This window comes from Scyliorhinus torazame, chromosome 3 (genome assembly GCF_047496885.1).
Source record: "Scyliorhinus torazame isolate Kashiwa2021f chromosome 3, sScyTor2.1, whole genome shotgun sequence".
NCBI classification, from domain to species: Eukaryota; Metazoa; Chordata; class Chondrichthyes; order Carcharhiniformes; family Scyliorhinidae; genus Scyliorhinus; species Scyliorhinus torazame.
Window position 1 is genome coordinate 91,247,230 of NC_092709.1, and position 16,321 is coordinate 91,263,550.

The 16,321-nt window shown below is 49.0% G+C and overlaps 1 protein-coding gene across 1 annotated transcript in view; it reads right to left on the bottom strand.

Annotated features, from left to right (window-relative positions):
* The window catches only part of LOC140408573 (actin-binding LIM protein 2-like), a 512,880-nt gene that overhangs the window by 247,703 nt on the left and 248,856 nt on the right, over window positions 1-16,321 (bottom strand). The window contains exon 12 of the mRNA XM_072495958.1: window positions 11,462-11,579. Within this exon, the coding sequence (XP_072352059.1) occupies window positions 11,462-11,579 (118 nt within the window). The remainder of the gene's footprint in view (window positions 1-11,461; window positions 11,580-16,321) is intronic.

Genomic DNA, 16,321 nt, shown 5'->3' on the forward strand with positions numbered 1-16,321 from the left:
AACAACTCCCAGTGCTGAGCATTGATCCGGACGACGAGTGGTGTGCCAACCTCACGGTCAACAAGGCTCGCATACGCTTCAGGCTGGACACCGGCGCTTCAGCAAACCTCATTTCAAAGTCTGACCTTGACACCATCCGCGTCAAGCCAAGCATTCTTCAACCGGCCTGCCAGCTCATCGACTACAATGGCAATGCCATTTCTGCCAGTGGCTCATGCCAGCTTGCGGTATCCCAACGTTTTTCAGAAGCAACCGTGTTTTGAAATTGTAGGAACCAACAGAGCTTCTCCGCTTGGTGCTCGGGCCTGCAAAATCCTGAATCTTGTGCAACGGGTTCACACCATGTTGTCCGCAGAGGCAACGACCTCGCCAGATGTCAACTTTCAAGCCCAATTAGATGACATCATAGCACAATACCGCAGCGTCTTCAAAGGTATGGGTACACAACCTTACCGATACAAGATACTGCTGAAGCCGAATACCACACCTGTGGTTCATGCACCGCGTCGGGTGCCGGCATCCCTCAAGGACCGCCTCAAGCAGCAACTGCAAAACCTCCAGGACCAGGGCGTCATTTCTAAGGTCACTGAACCCACGGACTGGGTTAGTTCCATGGTCTGTGTCAAAACACCGTCAGGGGAACTTCGCATTTGCATCGACCTTAAAGTTTTGAACAGTAACATCATGAGGGAACACTACCCTATACCTAAATGAGAAGAGCTCATCAGCGAAATGGCTCACGCCAAGCTTTTCACGAAGCTGGATGCCTCCAAGGGGTTTTGGCAAATACAGCTGGATGCGTCCAGTCGAACGTTGTGCACATTTAACACCCCGTTCGGTCGCTACTGTTACAACCGGATGCCCTTTGACATCATCCCCGCCTCGGAAGTGTTCCACCGCATAATGGAGCAATGATGGAGGGCATCGAGGGGGTGCGAGTGTACGTCGATGATATTATTATCTGGTCCACAACTCCTCAGGAGCACAATGATCGCCTCAAGCGGATGTTCCACAGGATCCACGAGCGTGGCCTCCGACTCAATAGGGCCAAATGGTCGTTCAGTCAAGCAGAAATAAAGTTCCTTGGCGACCATATTTTGCAGTTTGGTGTGCGGCCATGTGCAGACAAGGTGGCGGCGATCAACGCCATGAAGACCCCGGAGTATAAGAAGGCGGTCCTCCGCTTCCTAGGGATGGTCAATTTCCTTGGGAAGTTTATCCCCAACCTTGCATCACACACCACAGCTCTCCGCAATCTTGTCAAAAAAACTACGGACTTCCAGTGGCTCCCCACTCATGAGCAAGAGTGGCGTGAGCTCAGAGCAAAACTCACCAAGGCCCCGGTACTGGCATTTTTCGACTCCACCAAGGAGACCAAGATCTCCACCGATGCGAGCCAGGCTGGCATTGGGGCAGTACTCCTCCAGCGGGACGAATCCTCCTCCTGGGTCCCAGTCGCATATGCCTCTAGAGCCATGACGCCTAATGAGCAACGATACGCTCAGATTGAAAAAGAATGCCTGGGCCTCCTCACAGGGATTGACAAATTCCATGATTACGTGTATGGACTCCCCAAATTCACGGTCGAGACATCATCCAAAAAGACCTCAATGATATGTCGCCACGGCTACAACGTATCGTCCTCAAACTCCACCACTATGATTTTGATCTGGTCTACACCCCGGGCAAAGAGCTCATTGTGGCCAATGCACTCTCTAGATCCATCACCATGCCGTGTGAGCAGTTGGACTTTGTCTGTCAAATAGACGCTCATGTGAAGTGTTGTGCATCCAACTTTCCGGCCACTGATGAAAGGGTCGTGGAAATTCGTCAGGAGACAGCCAGGGATCCTTTACTCCAGCAGGTGATGCGACATCTCACGGAGGGTTGGCAAAAGGTGCAGTGCGCCCAGTTTTATAATATAAAGGATGATCTAGCGGTAGTGGACGGCATACTAATGAAGCTGGACAGGATAGTAGTCCCACAAAGCATGCGAGAGCTGGTCCTCGGCCAAAACCACGAGGGTCACCTGGGGGTCGAAAAGTGTCGCCATTGAGCCCGAGAGGCAGTATATTGGCCAGGCATCAGTCAGGATATCGCCAACACGGTCCTCAGTTGCCCAACATGTCAAGGGTTCCAGCCGGCTCAGCCCAGAGACTCTACAGCCGCATGAACTGGTGACCTCCCCATGGTCCAATATTGGTATTGACCTCTTTCATGCAAAGGGCCAAGACTATGTCCTCCTCGTGGGCTAATTTTCCAACTACCCCGAGGTGGTTAGACTGACTGACCTCACATCAGCAACGGTCATCAAGGCATGCAAAGAGACTTTTGCCCATCATGACATTCCACTTACAGTTATGACTGATAATGGCCCATGTTTCTTCAGCCAGGAGTGGACGGATTTTGCCCGGCGGTACAATTTCACGCACGTCACTTCAAGCCCCCACTACCCCCAGTCGAATGGGAAAGCAGAAAAGGGAGTCCACATTGTTAAAAGACTGTTGTGCAAAGCTGCTGACTCGGGTTCAGATTTTAACCTGGCACTGTTAGCCTATCGGGCGACTCCTTTTCCGCTGGCCTGTCCCCTGCACAGCTGCTGATGAACCGCACACTACGGATGACGATGCCGGCTATCCACATCCCAGAACTTGACAATTTTCCAGTCTTGCAGACAGTCTCGGGCCCAATGCAAGTCGGCGTATGACGCCCACGCCACAGATCTCCCTGCTCTGGCTCCTGCTGACCGAGTTCGTGTTCAGCTACCTAACGGTGGCTGGTCTGCCACGGCTGTGGTGATTAAGCAAGTGGCCCCGAGATCGTTCCTCGTTCGCATGCATGATGGCTCCTTTCTTCGGCGTAATAGGCAGGAACTGCGGCTACTTCCACACCCGCCACCTGAACGTGATGTGCCGCCTCTCATGCTGGTTCCTCAGGACACACCTTTCCACGAGGCCACCGATCTGCCAGTTCTTCTACCAACCTCTACATTGGAGGCAGTTCCGCCCGTTCAAGTGCAGGCGGCCCCTGATCCACCTTGAGGCGGTCAACCAGAACTCGTCGCCCGCCACAGAGACTGAATTTATAGACTGAATGTTGCATTACCTTGTGATCCGTTTACACATCTGTACATATTGCTTCGTCCTAATTTGTTATCTGCCCTCTATCTGCACTAGACACCTTCCTATGTGAATATGTTAACATACTTTGTATATAGTCAGGCTCCTGTACACACACACACACACACACACACACACACACACACACACTCACTATTTATTGACCCACACACATTTTTATTAAGAACCAGTGAACACACTGAACACAGCAGCCAATCACCAGACAGGACATGACCACTATAAAACCAGAGGGCACTAGTTTTCCCGCTCTCTTGGGATCCAGCCTCTGAGACAGTCAGAGCCCGTGAGCAGCAACTAGAACATACACCATGTGGTAGTAAGATAGTCTGGTCAGGTTAGCCTCAGGTCTCCAGTCAAGTCAGCATAGTGTCAACCCACAGTTAAAGTATGTATGATCGTTAAGAGTTCAATAAAATCAAGTTGCATTTCTTCAAGTGTTGGAAGCCTGTCTCTTTCACTGCTGCAGCAGACGCAGTCCTCGCAGACCCGGCATACCCAACACATCAGGCTCCTTTCCAAACCTACAACCATTATCAGGAACCTTATTTTTATGGCTTTAAATTCCCACCAGAAGCAAATGTTCCATTTTTGGTTTAAACTCCCCCGTTGAGTGGTATAGCACTGCGCAAGGCCATTTTGTTGCTGCTGTTTGAAAGAGCTATTCAATTATTTTCACTCCTCTTCTTCCCTCACATAGCCCTGCAAACCTTTAATTTTCAAGAGTTTATTTAATTTCCTTTTGAATGTTATGACTGAATCTGCCTCCACCACCTCTTCAGGTTGTGCCATCTAGTTCACAGTGACTCCCAGTGTAAAACAAAATTCTTCTAATCTCATCTCTGATTCTTCTGGCAATCATTTGAAATCAGTTTCCTCAGGATTAATAATCCACCTGCCAGTGGGAATAGTTTCTCCTTACTTATTATACCAGGGCCCTCCTTAATTTTTAGCACCCCTATTCAATCTTCTGTTCATCTTCTCTGACCTGAGGAAAACAATTGCAGTTTCTATGGGAGAAATTCCTAATAATGGGTGAGTCGAGGTGAGTAGGCAGATAAATTAATTGATTTTTGTTAGGCAGTGAATACAATCTGCCCACCTCCAGGTTAAACAGAGGTGCATTTGGATGTGTGCGAGTGATCCACTTGCTGCAGTCAGAAGCTTAATTAATTCAGTCAAATGGGTAGTTATCGTAGCAATTAACATCCTTATAAGATACTAATTACCTCTGTTTAAATTGAATACCACTGACCTTTAAATTTAACATCTCCAACAAAGGTTTGCTGAGAGTTGGAAAATACAGCAGCTGAACAGAGGTGATAATGGCTGGATGGAGTGAACTTTGTTAGCACTGATTGTAGGCCAAATGGACTAGAAGCGCTTCCCTTCAGCACCCCAAGATATCCAGTAAATTATCCCCCATCCTACCCCTCTCCATCAGCTGAACACACCCCATCCAATATCTCAACCCCAATGTCCAACCCACCTCCTGACCTCCAATGTCCAACTATCCTCGACCTCTATTGTCCAACCATTCCTCCCCAACTTCCTCTCATATCTGACTCAGCTCAGCTCCCTGAGTGCCTATTCTCCTGACAGCGTGCAGCCTCTTAATCTGGTATCCTATCATTAAATTCTGGGACACCTCTGTGGCAACTAAAATTCCAGATTTCTAGCTGTTCAATCTGAGAACGCCCCCCCCAATAATTGTTTCATGTCTCCCCTTGCATTTATTATCAGGGCTTGTGTGTTGTAGATATATATATAGATTATATATATCTATAATACGTATATGGAAAATCGATTTGTATACATGTACCTGAACCTTATCATCCCAAATGGCATCCCTGCTTCCATTATTGCAATCAGAGATATGGCCATCTCGGATTACTTGAATGTATCCCTTTCCATTCGTAACATCCTTCCTCATTCCAACCCCAGTGCTCTGCGTCTATCCCAGGCAACATTCTCCCCTCGAGCTGCACCAGACTCTGCACAACCTCACCATTCTTTTTTTAAAAATATATATTTTATTGAAATTTTTCAAACAGAAATGTTCCGTTTTTACAACTTAATAAAGGAATATACATTAAACGTTATTTAAATAATATATTAAACTAACAACAAATGAAAAAAGAGATAAACCAAAAAGCAAATATCAACAACTGGCAAAAAACAAAAACATGGAATAATACTCCCCCCCCCCCCCCCCGGGTTGCTGCTGTGTCTTTTCTGTTTTTCCATTATCGTTCCGCGAGATAGTCAAGGAACGGTTGCCACCGCCTGGTGAACCCCTGAGCCGATCCTCTTAATGCATATTTTATTCGTTCCAGTCTTATGAACCCTGCCATGTCGTTTATCCAGGCCTCCACACCCGGGGGCTTTGCTTCCTTCCACACAAGTAGAATACTTCGCCGGGCTACTAGGGACGCAAAGGCCAAGACGTCGGCCTCTTTCGCCTCCTGCACTCCCGGTTCTTCTGCAACCCCAAATATAGCTAACCCCCAGCCTGGTTTGACCCGGACCCCCACCACCTTTGAAATCACTCTTGCCACACCCTCCCAGAACTCATGCAGTGTCGGACACGACCAGAACATGTGAGTGTGGTTCGCCGGGCTTCCTGAGCATCTTCCACACCTATCCTCCACCCCGAAAAACCTGCTGTCTTGCTCCCGTCATATGCGCTCTGTGTAGAACCTTGAATCAGGCTAAGCCTGGCACACGAGGACGAAGAATTTACCCTACTTAGGGCATCTGCCCACAGCCCCTCCTCGATCTCTTCCCCCAGCTCCTCTTCCCATTTTCCCTTCAGCTCCTCTACCATCGCCTCCCCCTCGTCTCTCATCTCCCTGTATATTTCGGACACTTTACCTTCTCCAACCCATGCCCCCGAAATCACTCTATCCTGGATCCCTTGCGTCAGGAGCTGCGGAAATTCCCTCACCTGTTGCCTCGTAAATGCCCTCACTTGCATGTATCGGAAAGCATTTCCTGGTGGCAGCTTATATTTTTCTTCCAATGCTCCCAGACTCGCAAACGTCCCGTCTACAAACAGGTCCTTCAGCTTCCTAATTCCTGCTTGCTGCCAACATTGAAATCCCCCATCTATCCTCCCCGGGACGAACCTGTGGTTATTCCTTATCGGGGACCACACCGAGGCACCCGTCACTCCCGTGTGTCGTCTCCACTGCCCCCAGATCTTCAAGGTCGCCACCACCACTGGGTTTGTGGTGTACCTTTTCGGGGAGAACGTCAGCGGCGCCGTCGCCAGCGCTTTTAGACTCGTTCCCTTACAGGACGCCATCTCCAACTTTTTCCATGCCGCACCTTCTTCTTCCCTCATCCACTTACAGACCATCGACACATTAGCGGCCCAATAGTAGTCACTCAGACTCGGCAGTGCCAATCCCCCTCTGTAACTACTGCGCTGCAGGAACCCCCTCTTTACCCTCGGGGTCTTTCCCGCCCACACAAAGCCCATAATACTCCTGTCTATTTTTTTGAAAAAGGCCTTTGTAATCAGGATGGGGAGGCACTGAAACACGAAAAGAAACCTCGGGAGGACCACCATTTTAACCGCCTGTACTCTGCCCACCAATGACAGGGACACCATATCCCACCTCTTAAAGTCCTCCTCCATCTGCTCTACCAATCGCGTCAGGTTAAGTTTATGTAGGGTTCCCCAGCTCCTGGCCACCTGAATCCCCAGGTATCGAAAGTTCCTTGCCACTCTCCTCAGCGGCAGAGCATCTATCCCCCTGCCCTGTTCCCCGGGGTGCATCACAAAAAGCTCACTCTTTCCCATATTTAATTTGTATCCCGAGAACTCTCCAAACTCCCTGAGTATCTGCATTACCTCTGGCATCCCCTCTACCGGGTCCGCCACATATAGCAGTAAGTCATCTGCATATAGTGACACTCGATATTCCTCTCCCCCTCTAAGCAGCCCCCTCCACCTCTTAGAGTCCCTCAGCGCGATGGCCAATGATTCAATTGCCAACGCGAACAGTAACGGGGACAGGGGGCACCCTTGTCTTGTACCCCTATGTAATCGAAAGTATCCTGATCTTTGCCTGTTTGTAACGACGCTTGCCACCGGGGTCCTGTACAAGAGTCCAACCCATCTAATGAACCCCTCCCCGAACCCAAATCTCTTCAGCACCTCCCACAGATAGTCCCATTCCACCCTATCGAATGCCTTCTCTGCATCCATTGCCACCACTATCTCTGCCTCCCCCTCCGGTGGGGGCATCATCATCACCCCCAGCAGCCTTCGTACATTGGCATTCAATTGTCTCCCCTTTACAAACCCTGTCTGGTCGTCATGTACCACCCCTGGGACACAATCCTCTATCCTTGTCGCCATCACTTTGGCCAGCAGTTTGGCGTCTACGTTTAGGAGGGAGATGGGCCTGTATGACCCGCACTGCAGCGGGTCTTTGTCTCGTTTCAGAATTAACGATATCGTCGCCTCCGACATTGTCAGGGGTAATATCCCCCTTTCCTTAGCCTCATTAAAGGTTCTCGCCAAGAGCGGGGCCAGCAGGTCCATATACCTCCTATAAAATTCCACAGGGAACCCGTCTGGTCCCGGGGCCTTCCCTGCTTGCATGTTCCCTATTCCTTTGATCACCTCATCCACCTCAATCTGCGCCCCCAGACCTGCCACCTCCTGCCCCTCCACCCTCAGGAACTCTAGCTGATCCAAAACGTGTATCATTCCTTCTTTCCCCTCCGGGGGTTGGGACTTGTACAGCCTCTCATAAAATGTCTTGAACACCTCGTTCACATTCCCTATTCTCTGCTCCATCTTTCCCGTTTCGTCCCTAACTCCTCCGATCTCCCTCGCCGCTCCCCTCTTCCGAAGTTGTTGGGCCAGCAGCCGGCTCACCTTTTCCCCATATTCATACTGTATCCCCTGTGCCTTCCTCCACTGTGTCTCTGCCTCTCCCGTGGTCAGCAGGTCAAACTCCGTCTGTAATCTTAGTCTCTCCCTGTATAGCCCTTCGTCTGGGGCCTCTGCATACTTCTTATCCACCCTCAAAATTTCCCCCACTATCTCTCTCTTTCTTTACCCTCTTGTTTCCCCTTGTGGGCTCTGATGGAAATCAGCTCTTCTCTAACCACTGCCTTCAGTGCTTCCCATACTACCCCCACCTGGACCTCCCCATCGTCATTGACCTCCAGGTTTCTTTCGATACATCCCCTCACCCTTCCGCATACCCCCTCGTCCGCCAGTAGTCCCATGTCCAATCGCCAGAGTGGGCGCTGCTCCCTTTCCTCTCCCAGTTCCAGATCCACCCAATGCGGGACGTGGTCTGACACGGCTATAGCCGAGTACTCCGTTCCTGCCACCTTCGGGATCAGTGCCCTTCCCAAAACAAAAAAGTCCATCCGGGAGTATACCTTATGGACGTGGGAGAAAAAGGAAAACTCTTTACCCATCGGTCTGGCGAATCTCCACGGATCTACTCCCCCCATTTGTTCCATAAATCCCTTAAGCACCTTGGCCGCTGCCGGCCTCCTCCCGGTCCTGGATCTGGACCGGTCCAGCCCTGGGTCCAGCACTGTGTTGAAGTCCCCCCCCCCATTAACAAGTTTCCCACTTCCAGGTCCGGGATACGTCCCAGCATTCGCTTCATGAATCCTGCATCATCCCAGTTCGGGGCATATATGTTCACCAGCACAACCGCCTCACCCTGCAATCTGCCACTCACCATCACATATCTGCCCCCACTATCCACCACTATGGTCTTAGCTTCGAACGATACACGTTTCCCCACCAGTATTGCCACCCCTCTGTTCTTCGCGTCCAACCCTGAGTGGAATACCTGTCCCACCTATCCTTTCCTTAGTCTAACCTGATCCGCCAACTTCGGGTGCGTCTCCTGGAGCAAACTACATCAGCCTTCAGTCTCTTTAAGTGCGCAAACACCCTTGCCCTCTTAATCGGCCCATTTAAACCTCTCACATTTCACGTGATCAGCCGAATTGGGGGGCCATTTACCCCCCCCTCGTCGACTCGCCATCCCCTTTTTTAAGCCATCTCCTCACCCAGGTCTCATGCACCCGTCTGTCCCCCAGACGGCGCCCTCCCGTCCCGACCACCTCGTCTCGTATCAGCTCCCCCTTACCCTCAGCAGCAGCAACCCAGTTAATTCCCCCCCCCCCGCTAGATCCCCCTCTAGCTTGATTACTCCCCCCATATTGCTTCCGGAAGTCAGCTAACTCTGGCTGACCTCGTCTTCCCCCGTTCATTCTTTGACCTCCCTGCGTGTGAGGCTCCCTTCCTTCCTGCGCCCCTTTTCCCACTATAATTTCCATAGCGTGGGAAAATACCCGCGCTTTCCTCTCGGCCCCGCCCCTAATGGCGCAGTTCCCTCATTCCCCTTCCCTGTCCCCTTTTCCACCGGCGCCCACATTTCTTCGTGTCCCCCCCATCGGGGGGAGAAATCTTCCCCGTCCAACATTATTATACAGTAGCCCTCCCCTCTCCCCACTTTACATTTCTGTGCCACCACCTCGCTACCTCCCTCCAGACATCAATTTCTCAAGTCTAGTCCAATTTCTCATCCTGAATAAATGTCCATGCCTCCTCCGCCGTCTCGAAGTAGTGGTGTTTGCCCTGATGCGTGACCCACAGTCTCACTGGCTGCAGCATCCCAAATTTGACTTTCTTCCTATGGAGCACCGCCTTGGCCCGGTTGAAACTCGCCCTCCTTCTCACCACCTCCGCACTCCAGTCTTGATACACGCGTATCACCGCATTCTCCCATTTGCTACTCCGTGTCTTCTTAGCCCAGCTCAGGACCATCTCTCTGTCCCTGTAGCGATAGAACTTCACCACCATTGCTTTTGGTGTTTCCCCTGCCTTTGGTCTTCTCACGAGGACCCGGTACGCTCCCTCCACTTCCAGGAGGCCCGTTGGGGCCTCAGCTCCCATTAGAGTATGGAGCATCGTACTCACATACGCCCCATCATCAGCTCCCTCTGTTCCTTCGGGGAGACCTAAAATCCGTAAGTTCTTCCTCCTCGAGCTGTTCTCCAGGGCTTCCAGCCTTTCTATGCACCTCTTATGTAGTGCCTCGTGCGTCTCCGTTTTTACCACCAGGCCCTGTATCTCATCTTCGTTCTCGGCTGCCTTTGCCTTCACTCCACGGAGCCCCATCGCCTGGACCTTTTGTGTTTCCTTTAGTCCCTCGATTGCCAGTAACATCGGCGCCAGCACCTCTTTCTTGAGCTCCTCCACACATCGTCAGAGGAACTCCTGCTGTTCCGGGCCCCATACCATCTGGGCTTCCTCGGCCGCCATCTTGCTTCTCCCTTCTCTTCTCTGCCGCTGCTCCAAAGGATTCTCCGTAATCTGGCCGCTACTACCGCTCCTTTCCATCCACCCCCGGGGGGACTGCTTCCTTTGTCACCTCACAGTGGGTTTGGCCAAAACAAAGTTCCCGTTGGGGCTCCCGATAAGAGCCCAAAAGTCCGTTGAAACGGGAGGTGCCGAAAAGTGCGGCTTAGCAATGCATCGCCGCAACCGGAAGTCCCAACCTCACCATTCTATGTGGTGCTGAGCTGAGATTCCTGCACCATATCCTTCCCATCTGCAAGTCTGCTGACTTTCAACTCCATAATATAACCTGTCTCTGCACAAGACACATCCTATCTACTGCCAAAACCTTCATCTCCGGATTTGATTTTTCTGGTTGGCTTTCCATCAACCTCCTTTCATAAGTTTAAGCTCATCCAAAACAGCACCAAGACTCACTGTCCCACTGTTCACTGACCTACATTGACTTCCAGTCAATGAATGCCTTGATTAAAAATCTCCCTTTCTCTATTTCTATAACATTCTCCACTCGACAACTCCCTGAAAACTCAAATTCTGGCCTTTTGTGCATTCCTGATTTCCTTCAACTTACCTGTGGTGGTTATGTCTTTAATGTCTAGGTTCTAAGCTCTGGAATTCCTTCCTTAAACTTCTCTACATTCCCACCTCTCTATCCTCCTTTAAGAGAGTCCTTAAAACAGGTTGACCAATTTTCTGATCATTTGTTCTAATGCCTCCTTCTTTCATTTGGAGTTCCTTTTTTTCTGAATACACTCCTGTGAAGCACATTGGGATGTTTTACTACATTAAAGCCACTATATAAATGCAAGTTGTTGTTGCAATATTACTATCTGATAAACATTGAAATGGACATTTGAATAACATCAGCAAACTGTTCATAGTTCTTAAAAAAACAAATAGAAAGCCGAGTGCATTGTTGTGTTTTTGACTATCTACAGACGTTAGGAGACACTCTAATAAATGTAGTCATTACCTGGTCTATGGAAATGTTGAGGTGAGTGTGCCCACGTTGGGGTGTAACGCCCATAACCAAGAGACCCAAACGATCCAGGACTGGAGGCTCTGCGTTGTCTGGTTCCTTCCTGTTCATCCTGTAATACATAAAAAAGGACCTTGGTTATGTGCTGTTCAGTAGAAAAAAATACCTTGGTCACTGGATCAAAACAAGCAGTGGCTAAAGGATTAGTTTTGTTTTGGGCTGTTCAACTCTGATTATGCAAGTTTCAATGCATCTCTGAGGAAGGAGGCAAAGATTTACCCTCACCATCAGAGTGAAATTGAATCTATCAGTTTTATCTCAGAGTGTGCTAACTTTATTGCATAGTTCTCCCGCTGAATACTGGAAAGACGAAAGCCCAGCACAAACTCTATTCCTTAGCTATTAACTCTATTCTTCTCCTGGCAACTGTCTGATACTGAATAAAACTGGTTCCAACCTTGGTGTCATATTTGATACTGGCCACATACTCACACTATCACTTTAGTCTATCACCTCTTTAAAAAAAAAAAATTGTTTATTGTCACAAGTAGGCTTCAATGAAGTTACTGTGAAAAGCCCCTAGTCGCCACATTCCGGCGCCTGTTCGGGGAGGCTGTTACGGGAACATCAACATCATTTAACATCAACAGTCCCTGCCTCAGCTCATTTGCTGCTCAAACTCTCATTCGTGCCATTGTTATCTCTAGATTCAACTGTTCCAATGCACTCCTGACCTCCAATCTTCTACTCTCCATCCAAAACGCTGCCACCCATATACTAACTTGCAACAAATTTCATTCACCCATCGCACCTATGCTTGTGGATCTACATTAGCTTCTGGTTAAGTAGAGTATCAGTTTTATCATTCACGTGCTTGTTTTCAAATCTTTTAATGCCTCACACTTCTTATCACTTGAACCTCCTCCAGCCCTCTGGGAAGTGAGCCCTCCTCCAATTCTGGCCTCTTGTACATCCCAATTTTAATTTTTCCATCAATGATGGCTGTTCATTCTATGGGGAGGGAAGGTAGCCAGAGTTAGAAAGGTGCTGCTACAGAGGGGGAGGCAGGCATGGGGTTTGGGTCGCTCCTAATAGCCCCGGGGAAATACTCAGGGAGTCCGTTAAAATAGCTACATTGAGAGTTTGGAGGCAGTTTCACCAACACTTCGGGTTGGGGGCAGGGTCATGGGAAATGCCGATTCGGGGGAACCACAGATTTGAGCCAGGGAGGTGGGATGGAAATTTTCGGAAATGGGAGGAGAAGGGGATTAAGACACTTTAAAGATTTGTTTCTTAGAGGTCGGTTTGCAGGTCTGAAGGAGCTGGAAGCGAAGTATGGGCTGGAGCAGGGGGAAATGTTTAGATACATACAGGTTCTAGATTTTGCCAGAAAGATACAGAGCTTTCCGGTGGAGCCGGTCTCCACATTGCTGGAGGAGCTGCTGATGACAGGGAGACTGGAGAAGGGTGTAGTGTCAGCGGTTTATGGAGCTATTTTGGAAGAGGGCAAGGCACCACTGGAAGGGATCAAAGCAAAGTGGGAGGAAGAGTTGGGAGAGGATATGGAGGAGGGGTTCTGGTGTGAGGTGCTCCGGCGAGTAAATGCTTCCACCTCATGCGCGAGGTTGGGGCTGATACAGCTGAAGGTGGTGTACAGAGCACACCTCACGAGGGCGAGGATGAGCCGATTCTTTGAAGGAGTAGAAGATGTGTGTGAGCGTTGCATTGGTGGTGGTGGTGGGGTTAAGTTTGAACTGAGGGGAAGTATGGAGGGTTCTACAATTCATGGGCATTATTCATCATGCACTTTCAAGAACTGGATAACATCGAACATTAGTTGGGGGGGGGGTGGAAGGGTTGGGGGGGGGGGGGGGGCGGTGTGTGTTAATGGTGACTATAGGTGATTCCTGATTCCTTTTTGTCATTTGTTTATGTGAGCATGCGGGCTAGTATTTGGGGTTTGGTGGGAGGATGGGATCGTTGTTATTAATATGGGGATTGACATATTTGTTATTGATTATTGTTTATTGTTGGTGGGTGTAAATTTGGGAGAAAATGTTACGTTACGGAATTCCTTCCCTAAATCTCTCAACTTTCCTCCTTTAAGATGTTCCATCAAACTTGCCTTTTGACCATGTTTTTGATTGTCTGCCCGAACATCCCTTTATGTGGCTTGACATTACGTTTTATTTGAGCAGTGCTTCTATTTGTCTATATGGAACAAAGGATAATCAAAGAAGGTAGATACCATGCCAAAATTAGGATAGAGATAGCCAAAAGTAATTGTGAAGATGAAGAATGTGTTAACAACAAGACCACCCAAGTTTGTAGCAAGGGAAAAACTCACAAGATGCAGCATTCTCTCCACTTCCCTGTATGCCTCAGAAACTTGGACACTAAATAAAGGTCTGTGAAAGAAAATAGAGGCCTCTGCAAGGTGGATACTAAGACGCATGCTGAAAACTCCATATACAGATCAAAAGACAAATGAAAAGGTCCTTGAAATTGTAAGAACAAAAAGAACTCTAAAGTGATATCCAGAAAAAAAAATGTCATCATTTTGGCCATTTGATCAGAGCTGAAAAGCTACAGAAATCTCTTCCAGAGGAAAAAGTAGGGAAACAGAAAGAGGGGTCGACCTAGGCACAGCTGGGTGACTGGAGTCAGAGTGGTTTCAGAACAGATACAGTGGATGTGTGAGGATGGCGCAAGACAGACGAGCGTGACATATCTTACCAGAGGAACAGATCTGGTAGGAGTAGATACAAGCAGCAGCAGCAATGCTTCTCTGAAGCAATCTGGGACATTTTACTACCTTAAAGTTGACCTGTTGTTGTGGATTAGTTGATTGATTGATATTTATTGTCACATGTACCGAAGTACAGTGAAAAATATTTTTCTGCAACCAAGGGGACGTACACAATACGTACACAGTAGACAAAAGAATAATTGACAGAGTACATTGACAATAATGTACTATTGCTTCTGAGTCACAATGCTTTGGGTTTAAGCTTTGCACCAGAGATTTCAGCACCCAAGCCACACTGGCTTTCCAGTGCAATACTGAGGCACACAGTTCATGGAGTTTAAAATAACAATGCTGAGTAATGGAGTATCACTGAATGGTTACAGCACAGAAGGAGAGAATTTGGCCCATCATGCCTGAGCTGGCTCTTGAAGGAGTAACTCAGTGCCACTCCCTCTCCTTCTCCCTGTAGCCCCACACTTCCTTTCTTTTTAGATAATAATCCAATGCCTTCTTGAATGCCCCCATCACAGTTTCAGCCATTTCAGATCCGAACTACTCGTTGCCTTAAAAGGTTTTTCCTCATGTCACATTTGCTTCTTTTTCCAATGACCTAAAATCTGTGTCTTCTTGTTCTTGATCCATCCACAATGGAATTCTTTTTCCCTATCTACTCTATCCAGTGCCCACATGGCTTTGACTACCCCTGTCAAATCTCTCTGGAGCCATTCTTGTACATCTTTCCTGCGCTCTCTCTAATGCTTTCAGATCCTTTCTAAAATATGACCGGTATTCTCCGATCCCTCCCGCTGGGTCAGCGAATCCCCGGGAGGAGGCGGGAATCCCGCCCCGCCGCCGCCTGCCCTATTCTCCGGCGTCGTTTTTCGGGCGGCAACAGGATTCCCACAGCGGTCGGGGGCGGTTGACAGCAGCCCCTCCGGCGATTCTCCAGGCCCCGATGGGCAGAGTGGCTGTCCAGTTTTGGTCAGTCTCGCTGTTGTGAATTACTCACCTCACGCACGGCGGGACCTGGCAGGTAAGTGTGCGGGGCGGTCCTCGGGGGAAGCGCGGGGACGAGAACCCCTGCGCGTGCACGGAAATATGCCGGCCGGTCTGCGCATGCGCGGAAGTCGCCAGCCAGTCCGGCGTCCACCTAGCCCCTAAAAAGTCAGAGAATTCCTCACTTTCAGGGGCTGTTGACGCTGGAGTGGTTGCCGCTGGTTTTCCCATCGGCATGGGGACTTAGTCCCCAGAAGGGGAGATTCCCGCCTGTGGTTTCCAGAGCTGGAAGCAGTTCAGGCCAAAATATTGATTTACACAAGCTGAACATAACATTCTTGCTATTAGTACTCCATGTCCTATTAATAAAGCCTAAGATGCTGTCTGCATTAAGGCGGCATGTTAGCACAGTGGTTAGCACTGTTGCTTCACAGCGCTAGCATCCCAGGTTCGATTCCCAGCTTGGGTCACTGTCTGAGCAGACCCTGCACATTCTCCCCATGTCTGCATGGTTTCCTCCGGGTGCTCCGGTTTCCTCACCCAAGTCCCGAAATGTGTGTTGTTAGGTAATTTGGACATACTGAGTTCTCTTCAGTGTGCCCGAACTGACGACGGAGTGTGGCGACGAGGGGATTGTCACAGTAACTTCATTGTAAGCCTACTTGTGACACTAATAAAGATAATTATTATTGTTATGCTTTGTAACCACGCTTTCAACCGGACCTGCCACCTTCAATGATTTTGACACATATACATCGACGTCTCTCTGTTCCTGCACACCCTTTAGAATTGTACCCTTTAATTTATATTGTCTGGCTATGTTCATCCAACCAAAATGAATCACTTCAAACTTTTCTGCATTAAATTTTACCTGCCACTTGTCCACCCATTCCATTAACCTGTCTATGTCCTTTTGAAGTATTACAAATCTGCCTCATAGTTCACAATAATTCAAAGTTTTGTACCATCTGCAAGTTTTAAAATTATGCCCTGCACGCTAAGGTCTATGTTATGAATTTATATCAGTAGGAGCAGGTACCTAGCACTGACACCTGGGAACTCCACTATAAATTGGTGATTGTGTGGAGTTTGAACTTTCTCCCCTGTCT